This window comes from Cibotium barometz, chromosome 20, assembly GCF_041138505.1.
Source record: "Cibotium barometz isolate CiBa-2024 chromosome 20, ASM4113850v1, whole genome shotgun sequence".
NCBI lineage: Eukaryota > Viridiplantae > Streptophyta > Polypodiopsida > Cyatheales > Cibotiaceae > Cibotium > Cibotium barometz.
The window spans coordinates 21,447,180-21,468,736 of NC_141065.1; the positions used below are offsets into that span (position 1 = coordinate 21,447,180).

Genomic DNA, 21,557 nt, shown 5'->3' on the forward strand with positions numbered 1-21,557 from the left:
AGGCAAGACCCGAGATGAGGCCGAGGGAGCCGAGCCAAGCCGAGCACGAACGCAAGTGATCAGTGAGACCCACAAGGAAAACGTGCGAGACGCGCTCGACGGGCAGATGGAGCCGTTTCATGAAGCATGGATCGTGGAAGACCGCGTGCGGCAAAGGCGTCGCGGGACCGTTTCCGCCGATCTCGTGACACAATGTTGACGTGCTATCTATTTCAGAGACAGTATCCAAGAACGTTCACACCTAGCTGGGTGTATTTTAGTGGTATCAGAGCATAGTTGTCATGGTAACACAATACCATACAAGAATTTTTGGTACGATATGAAATTTTGTGATACAGTATGATCAAATACGGTTTTTTTTTACACTTACAAACTATGGAGCTTCAAGCTTGACTCCACATCATCACGTACAAAAACCAAGTACCAAGAAACACTCTTTTTCTTTGCTTTATTGATTTGCACATGCGATACAACAAGGATAGTATCACCCAATTCGCTTGCATCTGTAAGATACTCTTGACCTTTGTACATAAAAGAGAGTTTATTTGTCTTGTAATTCTTGCAAAGTTCAAGGCAAGCATGCCATCATCCATGGTTTGTCAACCAATACATCACATCCATTGAGAGATGCAATAAGGAAGTTCTCATGGTCGAGGTGTCATGACCCTGTGAAAATGGAACAGCACAAGCGTGGGCATGGTGGTTGCTAAGCAAAATAAATATTAAATGATTCATATTTGGGGTGCCCGGACAAAGGGAATGATGTGTGGACATCTTCAGGTGTGAAGGGGGACCAAGAACATTAATATTTTTAATGTTCTAACCATGGAGTTACACGTCTCTCTCTCTCTCTCTCTCTCTCTCTCTCTCTCTCTCTCTCTCTCTCTCTCTCTCTCTCTCTCTCTCTCTTGCTTTTAAGGAAGCGTGCAAGCTTCAGGCATGGAGGAGAAGGGAAGCGTGAGTCATCTGGCTGCTGGTGTTTGGCTACGTACAGAACTGCCCATACAGACCTAAAGACTGCAGGCCGTACAGAACAGGTGACGGCTGTGGTTGCAAGCGGCGCTAGTGACCAGAGTACAGGCGGCTGCAGTTCTATTGCAGGCAGGTGCAGTCGACAGTTGCAGGTACAGTCCATGTGGCTGCTGTACGACTGCAGGTACAAGTTCAGGCGGCGCTAGTTCAGGCGGCGTTGGCAAAAACAGACAGCAGGCGGCTGTTGTGCAGGTACTGACCTATACATATAAGGATGTAACACAGCCAGAAGATATGCCTAGTAAAGAGGAAGACGATGCTCAGTTTAAAAATCGTTTGGCCGGTGTAATGGATGTGTTTATGCAGCTCACACAAAGTGAGAAGTTTGCTGAATTTATGAGATCCCATTCTGAGCCTGAAAAGAAGAAGAAAGTGCGTTCTAAGAACCCACCTCAGGGTCATAGTGGTGCCTTCCCACAGGATCCATCTTTTGGACAGTTTCCGAACATGCAACATGCTTTTGGTGCTAACTCACAGAGTTCCTTTTTCGGACAGCCATCTATTCCTCAGCAGTCTATGCATCCAGGTTATTTTGGTGGTGGCTCTGTGTTCCAATCCATGACTGGGGGTTATCCTCAGGGAGGCATGGGTATGCCAGGGACTTTTGGAGCAAATTTTCAGCCTAGTATGCAAGGGAATATGTATGGTGGTATGCAGTCCGGAATGCAAGGAAATATGTTTGGGGACATGCAACCTGGAATGCAAGGAAATATGTATGGGGGCATGCAGCCCGGTATGCATAATGGTATGTTTGGAAACATGGCTGGAATGTATGGCATGCCAAGTGTGGGAATTGGTAATGTTGACCCTATGATGGGCATGAATGCTGGGGGTAGCAATCTTGTGAAGCCACTTCCTTACGATAATCTAACGCCTATGGGTAAGGCGAAGGATTATAAGGAAGGGGGAGCTGCTGTGAAATTTGATACATTCAGTGGAGCCAAAGATAAACTAAAGGCACTTACCTTCTTACAGCAGTTTGATGCTGCTTTTTCTGGTGGTAATTACACGGAGTCCTCTAAGGTGAGAAAAGCTGCGACTTTTCTCAAAGGCAATGCATTGCAGTGGTGGTCTACTCTTCTTCTACAGGGCATAGCACCATCTACTTGGGTACAGTTTAAACAGGTATTCTCTTCCATATGGCTCACATCTACTTTTGAGGTGGATGTAATGACAACATGGCACAAGTTGGATGCATCAAAGTGTGAAAATCTTGAAGATTATAATAAGAAGTTTTGGGAAGCTTTGCTCCCAGTTACTTCTTATCGTGCAGTGCCTTTGTCTGAGCAGGTGGAGAAGTATTGTTGTGGGCTGTCCAAGGAAGTGCGTGACTATTGCATAAAGACTCGAGTAACAAATATGTCACAGATGATAGAGGATGCTATGACAGCCAATGCGTTACTCACTGGAGTCTCATCTGGATTTAAAGGCAGTAAAAACTCAAGCAAGAAATCTGAAAAGTCAGGGCATGCTTCGCGTGATGCAAAAGGCTCTACACAGAAGCGGTATAAGAAGCTGCCAATGCCCAAGAGAACTCTTGAGGAGAGACAGGCTTTGATGGATGCTCGGAAATGTTTTTACTGTACAGAGGAGGGACATATGTCTTTTAATTGTCCCAAGCGAAAGTCCCAAAAAGACTCTAACACCAAAGGAGAGCCCAAGTCAAAGAAACCAAAACCTTCTACAGGGTTAGTTCCTGATCTTGTTGGGGAACAGCCAGGTGGTGAAGAGACTGAGTTGTGCAGGGCATGGGACAAAGTGAGAGATCAAAATGCCTTGATATTCTTTGACACAGGTGCTAGAGCCAACTTTATTTCACCGGATTTGGCTGGCCGATTGGGGATTCGTGCAAAGGAGATGGGGCCTTTATACGAGGCTAACATGGCTTGTCTTGGGTATGCAGAACCTGTCACTCCTATTATTGGGAAGCTCAGGCTTCATTTGCAAGGTTATGTGGACAATGAAGAGTTTTTCATCATGCCACTTGATGGATGTGATGTTTTGTTGGGAATGCCATGGTGCCACAGAGTACATGCGGTGGTGGATACATACAATAGGAAGATCACTTTGACTCATAGAGGGAAAGAACATGTTTTCGATGTAAAGCTAAAAGGGAAATCTGTTCCTATTGTATCAGCATCGGCAATTTCATCAGTAATATGAAAAAGCATCTTTCCGCGTACTAAGTATGCAAAAGATGATGAGTCTAAGTCTAATTTGTCTACGTTAGATAAGGACAGGACTGATTTCTTATGTGGGTTCAAGATTGTTTTTCCGAGTCATTGCCAGGAGAACTTCCTCGGGAAAGGCCAGAAGATCATGCCATTGATCTAATTCCGGGTAGTACTCCACCAAATAGACCGCCGTACCGTGTTAGTGCAGCCCAACAAGAAGAAATTATGAGTCAGGTACAGGAGCTGTTGAATAAAGGGTTGATCCAGCCTAGCTCATCATCCTTTTGCTCACCTGTACTCTTAGTGCAAAAGAAAGATGGTTCTTGGCGCATGTGTATTGATTACAGGGCACTGAACAAGAATACCATCAAGAATCGATTCCCCGTTCCGAGGATCGATGACATTTTAGACCGCTTACAGGGCTCCACAGTCTTTAGTCGGATTGACTTGAAAAGCGGGTATCATCGGATACGTATTAGACCCAAGGATGTGCATAAGACAGCATTTCGAACCACGTTAGGGTTGTATGAGTTCTTGGTTATGTCCTTTGGTTTGACAAATGCACCTGCCACATTTAACAGAATGATGGACAGGATTTTCTGGCCTCATAGAGCGTTTGTGGACACATTCTTTGATGATATGATTGTGCATTCACAAACTGAGGAGGAGCATAGAAGGCATTTGGCCATTGTGTTTGCAAAACTCCGGAACCATAGGCTGGTTATTAATGGCAAGAAGAGTGAGTTTTTCTTGCAAGAGATACATTTCTTGGGACCTATTGTGTCTAAGCATGGAGTCCGTATGGATCCATCGAAGGTGGAAGCAATTCTTAATTGGCCACATTTTAGGACCGTGCATGATGTACGCAGCTTTTTGGGATTGTGTTCCTATTACAGGCGGTACATACGGTATTTTGCTGAAATTGCTTCGCCCCTTCATGCCTTAACAAAGAAGGCAACTCCGTTTAGATGGGCTGATCAGAAAATTACAGACTTTAAAAAGCTTAAAGAAAAGCTTACTTCGGATCCAGTATTGGTATTACTGAACCTCCGAAAAGCTTTTGTTGTCCAATGTGATGCATGTGGAAACAGCATTGGGGCAATTCTCATGCAGGAAGGACATGTGATAGCCTATGAGAGTCAAATATTACAAAATGCCGAGAAGCATTTACAAGTTTATGAGAAAGAGATGTTGGCTGTAATTCATGCTCTTTCTACATGGAAACACTATTTGCTTGGGATTGATTTCACTGTGCAGACACATCATCAGACTTTGCGTTATTTCCTCACGCAAACTAAGCTTTCAGAGAAGCATTTGCGATGGGCCAACTTTTTGTCTATGTTCCACTTCCAGATTGTGCATGTGGAAGGTAAAAAGAATGTTGTGGCAGATGCTTTGTCACGCAAGCCACAGGTCTCAGCAGTTTCACTTGCTTATCATCATGAGCTTGATGAAATGAAAGAGCAATATGCCCATGATGAGGATTTTGGCAGGTTGTATGATCAAATGTCTGAGGGCAGCGGCATGATCATTATACTCTCAGAGATGGGTTTTTGTCGATGCAACAATGGAAAAAGTATCTTCCTTTGGTGGAGTTTGCATATAACAACACTGTCCATACCTTGACGGGCAAGGCGCCTTTTGAGATTGTGGAAGGAGGGAAGAAGGTACCACCTATTTTGCATACAAAGGATGAGATCTTTGAGGCTGATCAGTATGTGGAGAGTATGGATGAAGCTTATCGGAGAGTTAAGTTGGCACTCCAGAAAACTCAGCAAAAGCAAAAGAAAGCAGCAGACCGTCACAGACGTGCTTTAGAGTTTGCATTGGGTGATTGGGTTCTTTTGCGCTTTGAAAAGGCTAGGCTCAAGAAGATGAAGGGTAAAGAGCGCTTATTCCCTAAGTTGAGCATGCACTATTATGGGCCTTTTCAGGTTTTGGAAAAGATTGGTGAGGTGGCCAATCGCTTGAAGCTACTAGATCACTGGAGGATTCACAATGCATTTCACGTGAGTCTCCTTAGACCTTTCCATGGGGATGTGCCTGAGGATGTATCCGATGAGGCTCAGCCGGAAGTTGAGGAACTTGATGAGATTCTTATTCCAGAGCAGATACTGGCACATAAGGAAAGAAAGGTACGAGGTAAAGTTTCCCATCGCTATCTTGTGAAGTTCAAGAACTATTCACCGATGGATGCGAAGTGGATGGAGGAAGGTGACTTAACAGATTCACCTCAGGTTTTGCAGCTTTATCTCGATGCCTTTGAGTTAGAGCCAACTCTTGTTATGGCTCATTCAGGTTCAGCAGAGCACGGGTCTGAAGCATTACCTGATGCTCAAGAGGGGGGTAGCACCTCCACTCCCTTGATACAGACAGGCTCAGATGACATCTAGAGGTCGCTTGGTGCAATTTTTGTCTCACCCGAAGGTACTGATGGCTGACAGTACATCTATTTATGGAACTTCTATGATATATGTGTACTAGTCACATTGGATATTGTGGTTGTGTATGGTTCACATTGGTATACAACTTGGACTACTACTACGCCATTGGTTTGCAGTGAATGTTGTTACATGTGCATGGCTTAGAGAGATTGGAATGCTGATCTTGCCATATTGTACATTTTCTATTTTGCTGTATCACCAGAATGCAATCGAGGACGCTTGCCATTTTTCAAGAGGGGGGTATGTCATGACCCTGTGAAAATGGAACAGCACAAGTGTGGGCCTGGTGGTTGCTGAGCAGAATAAATATTAAATGATTCATATTTGGGGTGCCCAGACAAAGGGAATGATGTGTGGACATCTTCAGGTGTGAAGGGGGACCAAGAACATTAATATTTTTAATGTTCTAACCATGGGTGGCCACTAGGCCTAAGTGGCCCAAATATTAAAGTAAGGGCCTTAGGATATTTTTGGAGAGAGGAAACTCCACTTTTGGAGTTAACACGTCTCTCTCTCTCTCTCTCTCTCTCTCTCTCTCTCTCTCTCTCTCTCTCTCTCTCTCTCTTGCTTTTGAGGAAGCGTGCAAGCTTCAGGCGTGGAGGAGAAGGGAAGCGTGAGTCGTCTGGCTGCTGGTGTTTGGCTGCGTACAGAACTGCCCATACAGACAGGCCGTACAGTACTGGCCGTACAGACCTAAAGACTGCAGGCCGTACAGAACAGGTGACGGCTGTGGTTGCAGGCGGTGCTGGCGACCAGAGTACAGGCGGCTGCAGTTCTATTGCAGGCAAGTGCAGTCGACAGTTGCAGGTACAGTCCACATGGCTGCTGTACGACTGTAGGTACAAGTTCAGGCGGCGCTCGTTCAGGCGGCGTTGGCAGAAACAGATAGCAGGCGGCTGCTATGCAGGTACTGACCTGTACGGTACAGGCGGCTGCAGACCTGTACGGACAGGTACAGGCGGCAAGGAAGAACTCTGTCCAGCTGGTACAGTTGGGTACAGTGCAGACCCGTACAGCTAGTACAAGCGGAGGTGCTTCACACGGGCAGCAACTGCTAGCGCAGAGACTGTACGGACAGGTACAGTAGGGTTTTACTGACCTGTACGGATAGGTACAGCTGGCTTCCGTACTGTTCAGTCCTGAACAGATTGCAGGCGGTGCATCTCCAGCTGCAGGCGGTGCTTTATTAGAGCATAGTTGGTATATCAGTCAGGTGGTTGCAGGGAGGAAAGTACGGACAGTCTTTGTCAAGTACAGGACTGGTACGATCAGTCCCACAGGTGCAGAACCACGCATTGATTTGGTAAGCTCTGAACTTGTCCATCTTTCTTTCTTTCCACTGGCTTATGTCTGCTGCAGAGTTGTGTAATCTGGCCCCTTGTGAGAGGAGGGGTATGGCAGATTGAAAGGGTGGAAACAGAGACTGGACAGTGGATGTATGTTTGTACTGAGTTGTGAAACCATGTTCATGGAATATGCCAGATGTGTGCTCAAGGCTGCCCTGCTGAATTGTCTTGGTTGATCAGAGGGAAGCACAGAGTGTTGCTTTTGTGGGACACAGATCTGTGTGTGAATCCTCTATGCTAAGAGGTCTTGAGGGCTGCCAGATTGGACATACAGGTTTATTCTCTTGGCTGGCTTTGTTGTACTCAGTTTTACATCTCATTGAATTTGAATAAAGAAATACCGAAAGGGGCGCCAAGTTTTGGGGCCAACAGGTGTCGACTTCATTTCAGTTTTGGGGCATTCTAGCTCCAGTTAATTTTGTTGTTTATTTGGACTACAAGTGGAAGGGTGACTGCTAGTCTACCGCACTTTGGTTTCTACCAAAGGCCGGTTTCACGAGGTAACCCTGGATGTGAATTCGTAGCTTTCCAATGAAAGAAGTGACCTTCACGTCCTTCTCAACATAGGGGGGGAGGAGTCCACACTGCTTGAGGAACCAAAACATGGAGATGTGTCTCTCCATATTGGATCTCCCAATTGTCTCCAAAAAAGAGCCTGTATGGGTAATGCGATGCCAAAGGTCTCCCAGTGTAGTGTTTATGACTAAGGGACCGTCCTTGCAAAGATACGAGCAATGCATCTAGGGTGATAGGTTTAGGGACTCTTGCAGATCAAAATGGCCCTGTCCAAATCTTCTCCCTCGTACATAACTTGAGGATCTGACTACCTAGCCTACCTATACCACAAGGATCTCCAAGTGATGTAGTAAGATTCTCTCCTCATCCTACCAATCAGGTGTACACCAGCATTCTACCTTGCCAGATTTTTTGGTTCTCTCAGCAACCCCATATGGAATGCTGAGTGGACACAAAAGTTGCGAAGTATTGTGGGCGTTTGGGATCTTCCGTCTTAAATTGTTGAGCAAGATTTCTATTTTTGTTGAGCATTTTATTTCTCAAAGAAGAAGAAGGGGGTAGGGGGATATTGTATTGTACGATATCGTACAGTACAAATTGGTTCACACCTCGGTATCAAAGCACGGTTGTTTCCCTCTCCTTAGTGAGGAAATGGTTTCACGGACGTTCTTGGATACATGTGTATCCTTGGCTTTCTATCAAATCCCCATGGATTTTCTCGTAGAGCGCTCCTGAAACACGACTCAAAACCTGCAAAACAAAGCCAAACAACGTGAAGGGGGTGCAAGCCTGACTCACCACCCAACCATGACAGCCGTGGGCAAACCCCACAAGTCCTGGCTGTCCCCACCAAGCCACGAGCTGAGCTAACTAGCAAGACGCACCAGCCAATCTCTACCCCATGACTTCCCATAACACCACGGAGCTACCCTCACGGGCCTCAAGACTGCTGTCAACCTTGGCTGCATGATGTAGGTGCACGTCTACACTAGATCCAGGCTCCTGACCGTAGAGCTCTCGCAAAGACTTGCGAGACTCTATGACAAACTGACTGCCCTTGGCCACTCTTTTATAGGCTCTTGGCCGGTCACCAAGCATCCACACTTGGGGTGCCCACCCATCAGGGCATCCCCACTTGGACGCCTGCCCGTCAGTCCATCCCTAGCCCAAGTCGCCAATCAGCCTGCCTAGCTCCAAGCTACCCTAAACCTCGAAGCTAGTCTTGTGTGCGTGCTACACACGGTAGATACACTTGGTGCACATGACACTGTCCCACCATTATGCTCCATTTCAAGACCATGGCAAGGCTCTTCCCTTGCTCGTTCCAGAGGCAATGTCCTACGGCTAGCATGTTGTTCATCATCCCCATGAGAAGCAAGTGTCATACGTGCATTACCCTCAGATCTGCCACCACAACTGCCTCACTCATGTGCATCTTTTCCCTTTCCCAAACCATGTGATGTAGATATGGCAACAATAAGCACTATATAAGTGAGCTTTGGGTTATTATTAATTCATTGTGGCCTAGACCTAGACCAAGAGGCTTACTCGTGCCATGGATATCGCGGATCACGGGTAGTCTTGCCGAGGGCCTGTGTGGACAAGCACTGGTGGTATGGGATGCCAAGGCTTACTAGCATGGACTCGTGGGAGTGGAACCTTAACCCCTAGTTCAGGGGGAGGTTTGCAGACACAAACCTACAGTTGGGTGGTTAGCTTGCTTGCATCCCCTTTTTATTTCGTTTCTCTAATCTTGTTTATGCCTATGTATTAGGTGATCCTTCGGAGGAGTCCCTTACACAGATGCCATGAGGCTATCAACAGTTCTAGTGGCAAAAGATTGTCCTGTATATATGGATGGACATCATACACTCCCTTCCAGGGATATGGGAGCGCCTCATTGGCGACTCCAAGAGGATGCAACAGCAGTGTGCAGTATTTCTCCACATGTCGAGCCGAGGCCCATTCTCACTATGAGCTCGTACCACCCGACGTGGCACTACAGGCCCCCATTGTGGCTTTTCCCTCCCCCTCCCCCAATGTAGACTCCCTTCAAGAGCAGCCAGCCGAAAGGGAGCCCCACCTCTTACCTTTCTATTTATACCTAGCTCGAGGGATGTGAAAACTGAATGTTGCTCCAGTTGAGAGCTGCTTTATAGTTTTTACTTTTTGCAGATGTTTTTTGAATTTATGACTAATGAAGGATCTTTTCTCAGAAAAAAGAAAGGACCTGCTAGCCAACAACATGGTAATGCAGAATGCAAATACTGTGAAGCTTGGTAGGCGGAATCAAGCCCACATTAAGCCACATGGGCAAAGGGGCGCACAGCTATTTCTCAGTAATTAACACTTGGGGTTGATTTTGTGGGTGACAGCCAAAAGGTCATCTCTGAAGCCCACACAACCTAATATCATGCCCATAACAATCACAAACTAACAACTGCTTCAGCCCATAAAGTTTCCCTCAAAATAACAAAATGATCCACACAAAAAAGCACAAACAGAGAGTGTAAAAACACCTATAGATTCAAATTGACTTCGCTGTAGCCTCCATCCTTGCTCGTCCTCAACTTCAAAAGCTCTAGATGGCTGCTCATGAAGAAGTGCAGATCCTATACATAATTACACAATGAGCTCTCTCTCTCTCTCTCTCTCTCTCTCTCTCTCTCTCTCTCTCTCTCTCTGTGGGCCAAGGCAATCCTCCACAGCAGCTCCAGATCTGAGAAATCCTCAAGAGACAAATGAGTGCTCCACCACAGGCAGTAGATGTGGAGAGCATGTATGAGGTCACAAATACATGGGATACACATTGATCACCTCTTTTGCCAAACAGAGGGATTGTACTTGAGATGCTGCGTCCTCCGCCTCTAAAGCGGCAGCTTTTTTCCTACCCTCTGTTTCAGCCATTACAGGTCTACTTTGTGACATTGTCTTTCTTTAGCTATATTGTTTTACATTTTTACATGATACAATCACTTCATGGATGTTTTGTAACATTTTTGGTCTTATAGATCTTTTGTATTATAAATTTCTTACGTAGATGCTTATGGACAAGAATGCCTAAATAGTCTCCCAACAATGCTGGGTACTGCTCGAAAAACTCCTCATCCCACCACACTGCTTCATGGGTACCACTGTCTTTGAGCTTGGTCAGGAATTAGCACTTCTTGTGACAATTATTGTGCTTGAAACGATGCAGGAGAATCTGCTCCGGCTCTAGAACTTTCGCTTTGTCAACAATACCTAGTTAATCTTCATCAGGTTCCTCCTAGGGAATCGGTCCCTGAAAAAACAACTTCAATCAGCTAACATGGAAAATATTATGCATAGTCCAACTAGGCGGTAGCCACAGCTGCATAGAGACCTCATTCACTTTCTTAATCATAGGGAAAGGACCAAAAACTCCAAAAAAAGGCAACTTTTGGGCAGCGCTTGCCCACTTGTGTGAGCTTTTCCTTCATGATGCAAACCCTTCCTTGAATGACACATCTTTCATGTGCTTGTTTGCCTACCATGTATACGCCTCTTGTGCCTTGGCTAGTGCTGCTTCACAGACTCCAAAACCTCTCCAGAAGACTCAGTCACCTTGTTAGCTTCGAGTACCTTAGACAAAGATCGCACAATGAATGATTGGAGAGGCCTCCCGATAGCAGCCTCATAAGATGTCCTACCAATGGATGACGAAAACAAATCATTAAGCACAGCTTAACCAAAGGCAAAAAGTAGTCCCACTTACTTTACTGGTCATTCATGTTGGGTATTTCGGAGTCTCTGTATCTGTACCCATCGTGTACATACCCCTGTTTGTGTACCCACTTGTGTTTGTGTGTGAACAGCCCTTGTATGTGTGTGATCGTTCACTTATGTGAGTAAGCGCGTAAGTGAGTGTGAACAACCTCTCATAGCTGTTTTATGTGTGAATGTGATAAGCAATGATGTCATAGGCCTACATTGCCCCAGTAAATGTGATGTGTCAAAGACAAGGCTTTTCAGCTTATAGAAGCATGTACTTGGTGTAAGCTTTATAATCATCAATCAATAGAATATCATTGAGTCCTGCATTCTCTTGCTCTCTCATTTGAGCTTAGTCAGATCACCCTCACTTTCTCTTTCCGTTGTCCATTCACCACCATGGACATCTTCTAAAACTCGCTGAGGTTGCGTAACAAGCTTATCATTGCTAAATCACATTAATCCACTTTTAACCATGGTTGAAAATTGAAGTAAAACTTGTGAACTTTCAACCAACAATACTTGAGCCAAATAGATGGAAGAATAAATGAGAGAGAGAGAGAGAGAGAGAGAGAGAGAGGCGACATAGCATAGACCCGGAACGGCCGGGCCCCTTCACAGGAATATGAATTATTCCTCCAGAATTTTACAAGTGTATGGGCTGATTTGAATCAGCATGGTACCGCCATCAAACAAGATAGAAAACAAAGCCTTTGGAATCTCCTAGTTTGTATGTGGTGGCCTACCCCACACACACAAGTGTTGGAGAAACTCACCCGTCTGTGCAATGGCCTCTTTGGAAAATTGAAAGAGATGCTTATAACTCAAGTTCTAAAACGAATTTGCATGTGCAACTGAAGAGACGATTGCTAAGATGGCCAGGGCGAGTCGCCACGTCACCTCAAAAAAAAAATTATAAAAATTTTATTAAAAATATATTAAAAAATTGCCCGGGAAGTTCCCCTTGAGCGTGGAGAAAAGCATGCACTGCTCTGTCCAGCAGCCGCCTACAGTTCCCCTTGTGCGTGGAGAAAAGCATGCACTGCTCTGTCCAGCGCTGCCTGCAGCCGCTCGTTTGCCGCGAGAGAGAGAGAGAGAGAGAGAGAGTATGGCGTGCTGACACCTGTACCTGCAGCGGCTGTTCAGTCCGCCTGCAGCCACCTAACACCTTCCCTTCTGCAACCCGTCAAAAGCCTGTAGAGCCTGCTGTCCTTGCAAAGGAGAACCATCCCACATGTGCTCCTCTGTCCGGCAGCCGCCTCTATGCAAAGGAGGAAACTGCCGTGTATGAGCAGTCCAACTCTCCGTGTGCCAAGCTCAAAAGGGAGAGAGAGAGAGAGAGCTGTCTCGCTTCAGCCCGCCAGTAACTCCTTTCAAAAGCAAGAGTAGCGCTGCCCAAAATAGCCTTGTTGGGCCACCAAAGGTTATAAAACCTTTTTAATTAAAATCTCTTTGTCCCCTTCACACTTGGGGTTGTCCACACATGGGTTTCCTTTTCAACTCCAAACTGATGCCATTCACACTGTCCACCATGTCCCCGTGCCCACCTGCATACTGTCTAGAGAAAAACACAGGGTCGTGACATACCCCCCTCTTGAAAAATAGCAAGCGTCCTCGATTGCACTCAATGGCACAGTAAGGCATCTTATGAGCAAAGACTCCCCATATGAGAAAAGCAATGGCCCTCAAGTGCATCTGGGTGATGAAAAAAAATCATCCTGCACAATAAGGTCACACCGTCACGTCAGAACAAGCAGCAAAAGTCTAAAACCAAGTGGCAACACGTTAACTGTGTTAGCCAAAAACAAAACCATGCATCATTCTACATGACACACATATGCATGACACATATATGCATTCGCAAACAATATGCTCCTCATAATGCTCTACCTACTCTAAAGTAACACTCTCAGGACTGCTCGCAAGCCTTACACCCATGGGCATCCCGCAGGACCCACGACTGATGGTACAACATGAGCATATGAAAGCACTCAATGCATCCAAACAATACATCCACTTAGTACTTCCCACATGTCTCATGGCCATCCCGCAGGAGTCACACCCAGTGGTGCATCCATGAACATAATAAAGAACTTGATGTATCATACCAATATACATGCATCACACGACACAATCCAGAGTATTACCCAATGTATTCTCAATGGTACTAGGATCCAATGGCACCAGAATACAAAAACACCTCAAAAAGTGTATGCATACATGCACAAATAGAGTTCAATCCATGTAGCCATGAACCAAACCAACTCTAGGACTGCTCGCAAGACTTATGTCCTCCATAGACTCTCGAAGTGTTAGCTCAGGTTGCCGCAGACTTTGAGCTCAACCAAACCATGCCATTCCAAAGGAGACCAACTCCATAAATAGCATCATCTCAATATTCAATTGACCTATCTTGTGGTCAAGAACAGCCAGAACCATATGAGCAAAGATCAATGTCCCAATCTTCTTTAGTCATACCTTAGTTCCAAAGGCAAAAACCATCTCAGTTAACCATAAGTGTAGACAGAGTTATCCATAGTTGCAATTATAGTTCAAGGTGCGGCCGACTGTGAACCATACCCAACTGTACCATCTCATGTGACTAGTACACAATATCATAGGAGTCCCATAAGCAGATGTACTGTCAGCCTCCAGTACCTTCGGGTGAATACAAAGATGTCACCAAGCGACTCCTAGATAACAACTGAGCCTGTCTATAACAAGGGAGCGGAGGTGCTACCCCCCTCTTGAGCATCAGGCAATGCTCCAGACCTGGATACATAGGATCAAGTTAAGAAGAACAGGATGATATTCTTCGAAGAGATGTGTGTTGCTCTTCGTCTTGGACTTATGTGTATTCAAGGACGGCTTGACACATCCTCTATCTTTCTCTCTCTAGGTTTTTGGCACCGTGATTGGATGGTGCATATGTGGGTTTATCTGTCATGGAAACAGGACATTGGTCTTTCGTGAAGAAACAAGACCTTGGTATCAAGGATACAGGACTATGGTTTATGGATACAGGTCTTTGGTTTATCAGATACAAGTCTTTTGGTTTCATGTGGAAAGCATGTCTCTGGATTCATGTGAACAGGTTCTAGTTTTCTCGAGGTTACACGCAAGTTGTGACTGTAGGAAAGACATATGGTTTGGTACAGCCCTACTGCTATTTGGAAAAGGATTCGTAGGATCCATGGTTGAGATGGAGAAGACCTTTTCAAGCAGGGAAGTGTCGTATAGGTGTGCCTTCTCTATGGAATGCTTTGCTGTGATAACGAGAGTTCTTATTTGGAAAGTCCTGGGTGAAAAGCTATAAGGGATCCTATTGGTAGAGGATTCGACAAGTTGTACTTTGTACTCAAATTTTGATCAAGTAAAGAAATACCGCAAGGGACGCCACTTCATTTTAAGGCCAATCGATGTCCTTGTACTATTTGCATGAGCATTCTAGCTCCCCTGTTTGTTTTCCTTTTCCAGGTTCTCATAGGTGATGAAGTGTTTTGTGTGCGAGTGTTTGTTCCACCGCCCGTCAAATTTCTTAAGGCCGGTTTCACATGAGAGAACTCGCATCACAGCACAGCATACCATGCAGTAGACACACCTGTACACTCCCTCTCTACCTTCCAAGGATACTATCCATCTCTGACATGGATCCCCTGTCCCCTGTCCAATCAGTAGCAAGGCTATACCAAACATGTGTCCACTTCTATGACCGCTGCCTGCATGTGACCTATCTCTTGGAGAACCATAAACATGTTTTCTTGAGAAACCTACGACCTGTTTCCACATGATACCCTTAGGCTTGTTTCCCTTTGAAACTTTTGTCCTGTTTTCATACAGGACCATTCACAGCACCATTCAACAATAGTGCCAACAACGGCATACATCTAGTTACCTGTTCCCTCATGAAACATCTGGAAACATAGAGATGCCCCCCTCTGTTCCTTTCTAGCAGGAAGAAAACAATCTGCTCCATGAGCATGCAGCCATGCGAGCTTGCATCACTCCCATGCCAAGAAACACTTTCAATTGACCTGTACTTGCAGCCGAAAACCCAAGCACATAGCTGAATTTGCAGCCAACCAAAACAGCCCATAAACAGTCCTGTGGGCATAGCTATTGGCCCATTCTTGTCCGAAATTCGATGTTAAAAAAAACGTTGATTTAAAAAAACACTCCAACATTGGAAATGTTTTGTTTCCTACAAAAGGTGGGAAACGTGTTTCCTTGCTACTATGCTCTTGGTTCTAGGGCAGTCCCAAGCAATGTGGCCTTGATGTCAACAAAATCAGCAATGACCATCCGGTTTCTCAGCAATCTCTATCCTTTGTCTGAAATGAGAACCATCTGGTCTCTGCAACATGATGTGGTCATCTGAAATGGATAGATCAGAGACAAGGACAATAACTCTCGGCACCCTATCAAAGTTGGCAATGATCCTTGCTGAGGCACATGAGGGTAGTCCTGGGAGGGCACAGACCTCCAGAACTTGACCGAGAGCAGCAACTTGCAATAGGCCTACCGCGGCCTGGAAACCCAAGTGAAATAGAGGTGAGTCGTTGGTCCTCTTGCACATGATCAGAATATGTACGGTATTTGAAGAGAAATAATTTCTTTTGACCAAGGGGGAAAGGGTTGCACATTAGTCAAAGTCTACTTGGAAGAAGCCTCTACCAAGTAGACGAGTATCTTGGAAATGCTCAGTCAGCTCAGTGGGAGAACTGCCACAAGCCAATCCATACATAAGAGCATAATCTAGCCCATAAGGGTTTGTTGTGTTTCATGTTCAATATCACATTGGAGTGCCTAAATAGTCTGCCAACAATGCTGGGTACTGCTTCAAAAACTCCTCATCCAACCACGCTGCTTCATGGGTACCACGGTCTTTGAACTTGGTCAGGAACTAGCACTTCTTGTGACAAGTATTGTACTTGAAACGATGCAGGACAATCTGCTCTGGCTCTAGAACTTCTGCTTTGTCGATAATAGATGGTTATTTTTCATCAATTTCCTCCTAGGGAATCAATCCCTGAAGAAACTTCTTCAATCAGCTTACATGGAAAACATTATGCATAGTCCAACTAGGCGGTAACCAAAGCTGCATAGAAACCTCATTCACTTTCTTAATGATAGGGAAAGGACTCCAAAAAAGGCAACTTTTGGGCAGCGCTTGCCCACTTGCGTGAGCCTTTGCTTCATAATGCGAACTCTTCCTTGAATGACACGTCTTTCCTGTGTTTGTTTGCCTACAATGTATACGCCCCTTGCGCCTTGGCTAGTGCTGCTTCAGAGACTCCAAAACCTCTCCATAAGACTCAGCCACCTTGTTAGCTTCAGGGACCTTAGACAAAGATCGCGTGATGAATGATTGGAAAGGCTTCATGTGTTGCATGCGTGCAGAAGCCTTTGCTATTTATGGACTTTTTAAAAGTGTGGGACTTAGAAGTGATGGCCAGTGAAACCGATCCCGTCAAGTGGGAAGACTCCGTTGGACACCCACACGCTTAATAGCACAACTTTAAAACCACAAATTTGAAATGGAAAACTTAATACAACTTGAAATTGAAATGAAATGAAATGGAAAGATGAACACCAGCACTGGGGCCGGAACGGGCCGACCCCCCCCCTCAATATATGATATATTTATTGGGAGTATTTAATAAATACAATGCTCCATGGGTTCCAAGAACCAGATGATGTCCATGTACATATGAAAACAGTACCAAACAAATATGCTCGAAGTCGACGTTCGGAGTAGACACTCGAAGCAGAACGACCACTAGCGTGGTCCAGTCTCTACGGTCCTGTGCTTTCACTGGATTCCGCGGAGAGCGCCTACTGGTGTTCCGAGACCACACACAAACAGACGCTCTCGTACCAACGCCTGGCTCTCCCGATCTCAGCACCTTTGGACCGAGGTTCTCCAATAAAGCTTGGACTACCCGGCAACAAACGGGTGTTGGCCGTATAGGGAGTTGGGAACCCCTTATCAGATTTAACACAAAAATACTTTACTTAAATCTGAAATTCACTTACTTGTGGGTGGCTGAGGAAGTCCAATACCCATGTGTACAGTTACATGAGAGAAAAACACCAGTTGTAGCCACTTGAAGACGGAAGACGGAAAGGAAGTGTAACCACCTGTTGTGCAGGACACAACCTGCCTTCTTGTGGAGGAGCTTGTCTTGCTACAGCCGCCTAGTGATGCAGCTGTCTGGTGAAGAACACAGACGGAAGGAGAGGCTTGTGTAGTTGCCAACTGAAGATAGCCTCCTGCTGTAAGCACAGCCGCCTGAGAGAAAAGAAAGCGCCGAGTATAGAGGAGGCACCAGGCTGCTGTGCACAGCTACTTGGCCAGGCAGCGCCTACTGCCAATATGCTGCCGCCTGTAGGAGCATGTAGAGGGGCTTGGCTGCAGCCTGTAGTGTAGAGGATAGGGCAGCCTGTCAGTAGCCGCCTGTGAAAAACATGCGCAGCAGCTTCATGGCCACCTGGGGAGCATGCGCTGCAATTCTGTAGGAGATGGCAGCCGCCTTAGGAGGATTAGCGCAACCACCAGAAGCATGTGCAGCCGTCAGCAGCAATGGAACGCGGCAATTCTAAGGGTGATGGAGATGGCGTTGCCTGAGGACATGCACCAAAGAGAGTCGCCGGCTGTTTTTCCCTTTACAAAACATGGTGGGAAAGCACGCCCGTCGCTGGAGGTGAAGGCCTTTCTTTTAATAAAATTAAAGTGGAGTTCAACCTTAGTGTTGGCTGGCTCCCCACGATTTGCATGTGGGTGGCCAGTTCTAAGGTGGGTTGGGTAGGTGCCCATGCACCCACCCCCACACACACTTAAGTGGGGCTCCCCACCTGGGCCCCTAAGTGGGTGCCCAAAGTGGTGCCCACACACACTTAAGTGGGGCTCCCCACCTGGGCCCCTAAGTGGGTGCCCAAAGTGGTGCCCACATTTAAGTGTGTGAACAAAAGACCTTATAAATCAAAAGGGTTAGAAATATGAAACATTTAAAATAACATGTGCCATATACTTACCACCTGTTCACATGCGCTCAAACTCGTCAGAATACAGAGCAGACTTCACGACTCACTGGCAGCCGTCCCCGCTCAGTAAGTAACACGTCAAGCAGGCAAACACAAAAATACATGTCATGCGAAAACAGTTTCAAACATGCAAATCATGTGTGCATGTGCAAATAGTAACATGGACATATCTCCCGTTCATGGAACGAGTACAAAATATCTGTCGGCACAAAACTGGCACGACATAAAAACATAAAAACCTGGTCTTCCTATGGAGTGACAGTCCCATAGGTAAGACACAGTTCTAGGCACGAGTCTCCCTATGGTGTGACAGTCCCATAGGCAAAACACGGCACGAATACTGGCTCTTCCATGGCGTGACAATCCCATGGGTCGAGCACAGTCCAAGTCATACACGCGTAGCACCAGTTTGGCTCCCGTCCATACGACACCATCCTGCTAACACACGGGTGGCACCAGTCTGGCTCCCGTCCATGTCAGCAAAAAATACTGGCCTCATCACATGAGACACCGGCCTGGCCTCAAGTGAACGAGACGCAAAATCTGGAGATGGACCAAATGGTCGGCCAATTGGTGACATCCCCCCGGGCTTCTAAAGAGTTGACCTCAACTGAAAAGCCTCAAGATATGCCTGCAACAATTGTGGATAATCAACAAAATAGTCCTCATTTACCCACTTGGCATCAATATGCAAATAATTCTTAAACTTCACAAGGTATCTCCTGGAAAGCTTTCTTGTGAAAAACAATCTGTTCTGGCTGGAGGATCTCCTCAAGCTCTTCAATCTTTGGAGGATCTTCTGTGACAGGCTCATCAGGATCTAGCCCCATATATTTCCGAAATAGACTCACATGAAAAGCATTGTGAATCTTCCAATGACTAGGTAAAGCAAGCCTGTATGACACTTCATTGATCTTGTGAATCACCTTGAAGGGTCCATAATAGCGAGGAGAAAGCTTAGGATATGATCCTTCTCGTCCTAGCCTCTTCCGAAGCCTAGCCTTCTCAAATTTCAGTAATACCCAATCAGCTTCTTTGACTTCCATGTCCCTTCTATGCTTGTGAGCAACCATTTTATGCTTATCCTGAGATCTTGCAATGGCTGTCCGCACCTGACCAAAGGCAACATCCAAGTCACGAACATATTCATCAGCTGCAAATATCTCATCCTTGGTACGAAGGATGGGTGGCAATACCACTCTGCCATAGATAATCTCAAACGGAGCCTTTCCCGTGGAAGCATGGATTGTATTGCTGTAGGCAAACTCAACAAGTGGAAGATACTTCTCCCATGCACTCTTTTGATCTACCACATAACACTTCAATAAATCCAATATGGCTGAATTTGCAGCTTCACTTTGGCCATCCGTTTGGGGATAATAAGCTAATGAAAACTCAAGTTTAGTACCCATATTATCAAATAAAGCCCTCCAAAAGAGGCTTGTAGTCCTGGGATCTCTATCCCCAACAATGGATTTAGGCATACCATGATGCTTGAAAATATTAGCAAGAAAAAGCTTTACCATATGATCAACTTTAATGGTTTTCTTGACGGGCAAGAAATGAGCTTGCTTGCTAAACCTGTCCACAATGGTCCAAATAGCATCATTCCCATGCTGGGATCTAGGCAAGACCATAATAAAATCCATAGTAATGCTTTCCCAAGGTTGCGAGGGAATAGGCAATGGCTGAAGCAAACCTGGAGGTTTTTGCCTATCAAATTTCACCTTTTGGCAAGTAATACATGCACGTACATAAGCCTCAATGTCTTTACGCATGCTCGGCCAAAAGAAATACCTCTGAATCATGCGTGTAGTAGGCATAATACCTCTATGACCAGCATAAGGTGGAGCGTGACATTCGTCCATAACCTTTGGACGCAAATCCTTCACCACACATAGGCAATTATCCTTCATAAGATAACCCTCGTTGATAACATAAGAGGCATGTGAATGACCAGCCATCAAATCAGTCCATATATGGCAAAAATCAGCATCCAAATGATACAAATCTCGCATAGCAGATAGGTCTCCATGAGAGGCCACTGAGACTGCCACTGAGACTGCAGCAAGATAAGGCCTCCTGGATAGTGCATCGGCCACCACATTTTTCTTTCCTGGAGTATGCACAATCTGAAAATGAAACATGGAAAGAAAGTTTGCCATTCTCATCTGCTTCTCAGAAAGCTTTGTTTGAGATAGAAAGTATCTCAAGCTTTGATGATCTGTCTTGACGACAAATTCAGCCCCAAGAAGATAATGTTTCCATATCTTTAAGGCGTGAATTACAGCCAAGAGCTCTTTCTCATAGATATCCATAAGAAGCTCGGCATCATGCAAACGACGGCTCTCGTATGCAACTGCATGCCCTTCTTGATTTAGGACAGCTCCTATGCAATCACCACAAGCATCACATTCAACCACGAATGACTTGTGCAAGTCAGGAACAATCAATACTGGACCACATATAATAGCATGCTTGAGCTGCAAGAAAGCATCCTGTTCCTTTGAAGTCCATTTGAAAGCAGTTTTCTTCTTCGTGAGATCATGTAGAGGAGTGGCAATCATGGCAAAATGCCTTATGAAAGGCCTGTAATACGAACATAATCCCAGAAAACTACGTACTTGATGTACGTTTTGCAATTCGGGCCAATTGCGAATGGTCTCTATCTTTGCAGGATCCATTGTAACTCCATCTTTGGATACAATATGAGCCAGATAATGAATCTCTGAAAGGAAAAACTCTCTTTTCTTGGCATTTATGAAAAGTTTATGCTTCCGCAACTCTTCGAACACTGTGACCAAATGAGTTCTGTGTTCCTGCTCATTCTTGGAGAAAACCAAGATATCATCAAAGAAGACTCCTGTAAATTTGCGATGGGGTCGGAATATCCTAACCATCAAGCTTATCCAAAATATCATCAATACGCGGAATTGGGAATCTGTTCTTGATGGTAAGCTTGTTTAAAGCTCTATAGTCCACACACATGCGGAATGATCCGTCCTTCTTTTGAACAAGAAGCACAGGAGAGCAGTAAGATGAGGAACTGGGCTGAACCAAACCTTTCTCTAAAAGCTCATTTACCTGCTTCATGATTTCTTCTTGTTGTGCAGCACTCACTCGGTATGCGGGTTTGTTAGGAGGAGAACTACCTGGCACAAGATCTATACGATGATCTTCGGGCCTTTGGGGAGGTAATTCACCTGGCAACGAGTTAGCAAAACAGTCGTTGAATGCATTAAGAAAATTCAGCCTATGATTAGACATAG

The 21,557-nt window shown here is 45.5% G+C and overlaps 1 protein-coding gene across 5 annotated transcripts in view; it reads right to left on the reverse strand.

Annotated features, from left to right (window-relative positions):
* Positions 1-21,557, reverse strand: part of LOC147627660 (HIT-type Zinc finger family protein) — a 47,924-nt gene that overhangs the window by 14,980 nt on the left and 11,387 nt on the right. For 3 of the 5 annotated variants that reach the window (XR_015268286.1, XM_086814579.1, XM_086814581.1), the window contains exon 4: positions 10,032-10,124. The exons of 1 other annotated variant lie outside the window; for it this stretch is intronic. Coding sequence is in view for 3 of the 4 variants with exons in the window: in XM_086814579.1 (XP_086670705.1) it covers positions 10,032-10,124 (93 nt within the window). In the remaining variant the exon portion in view is untranslated. The remainder of the gene's footprint in view (positions 1-10,031; positions 10,125-21,557) is intronic. One more of the 5 variants, XM_086814580.1, reaches the window with a different exon arrangement.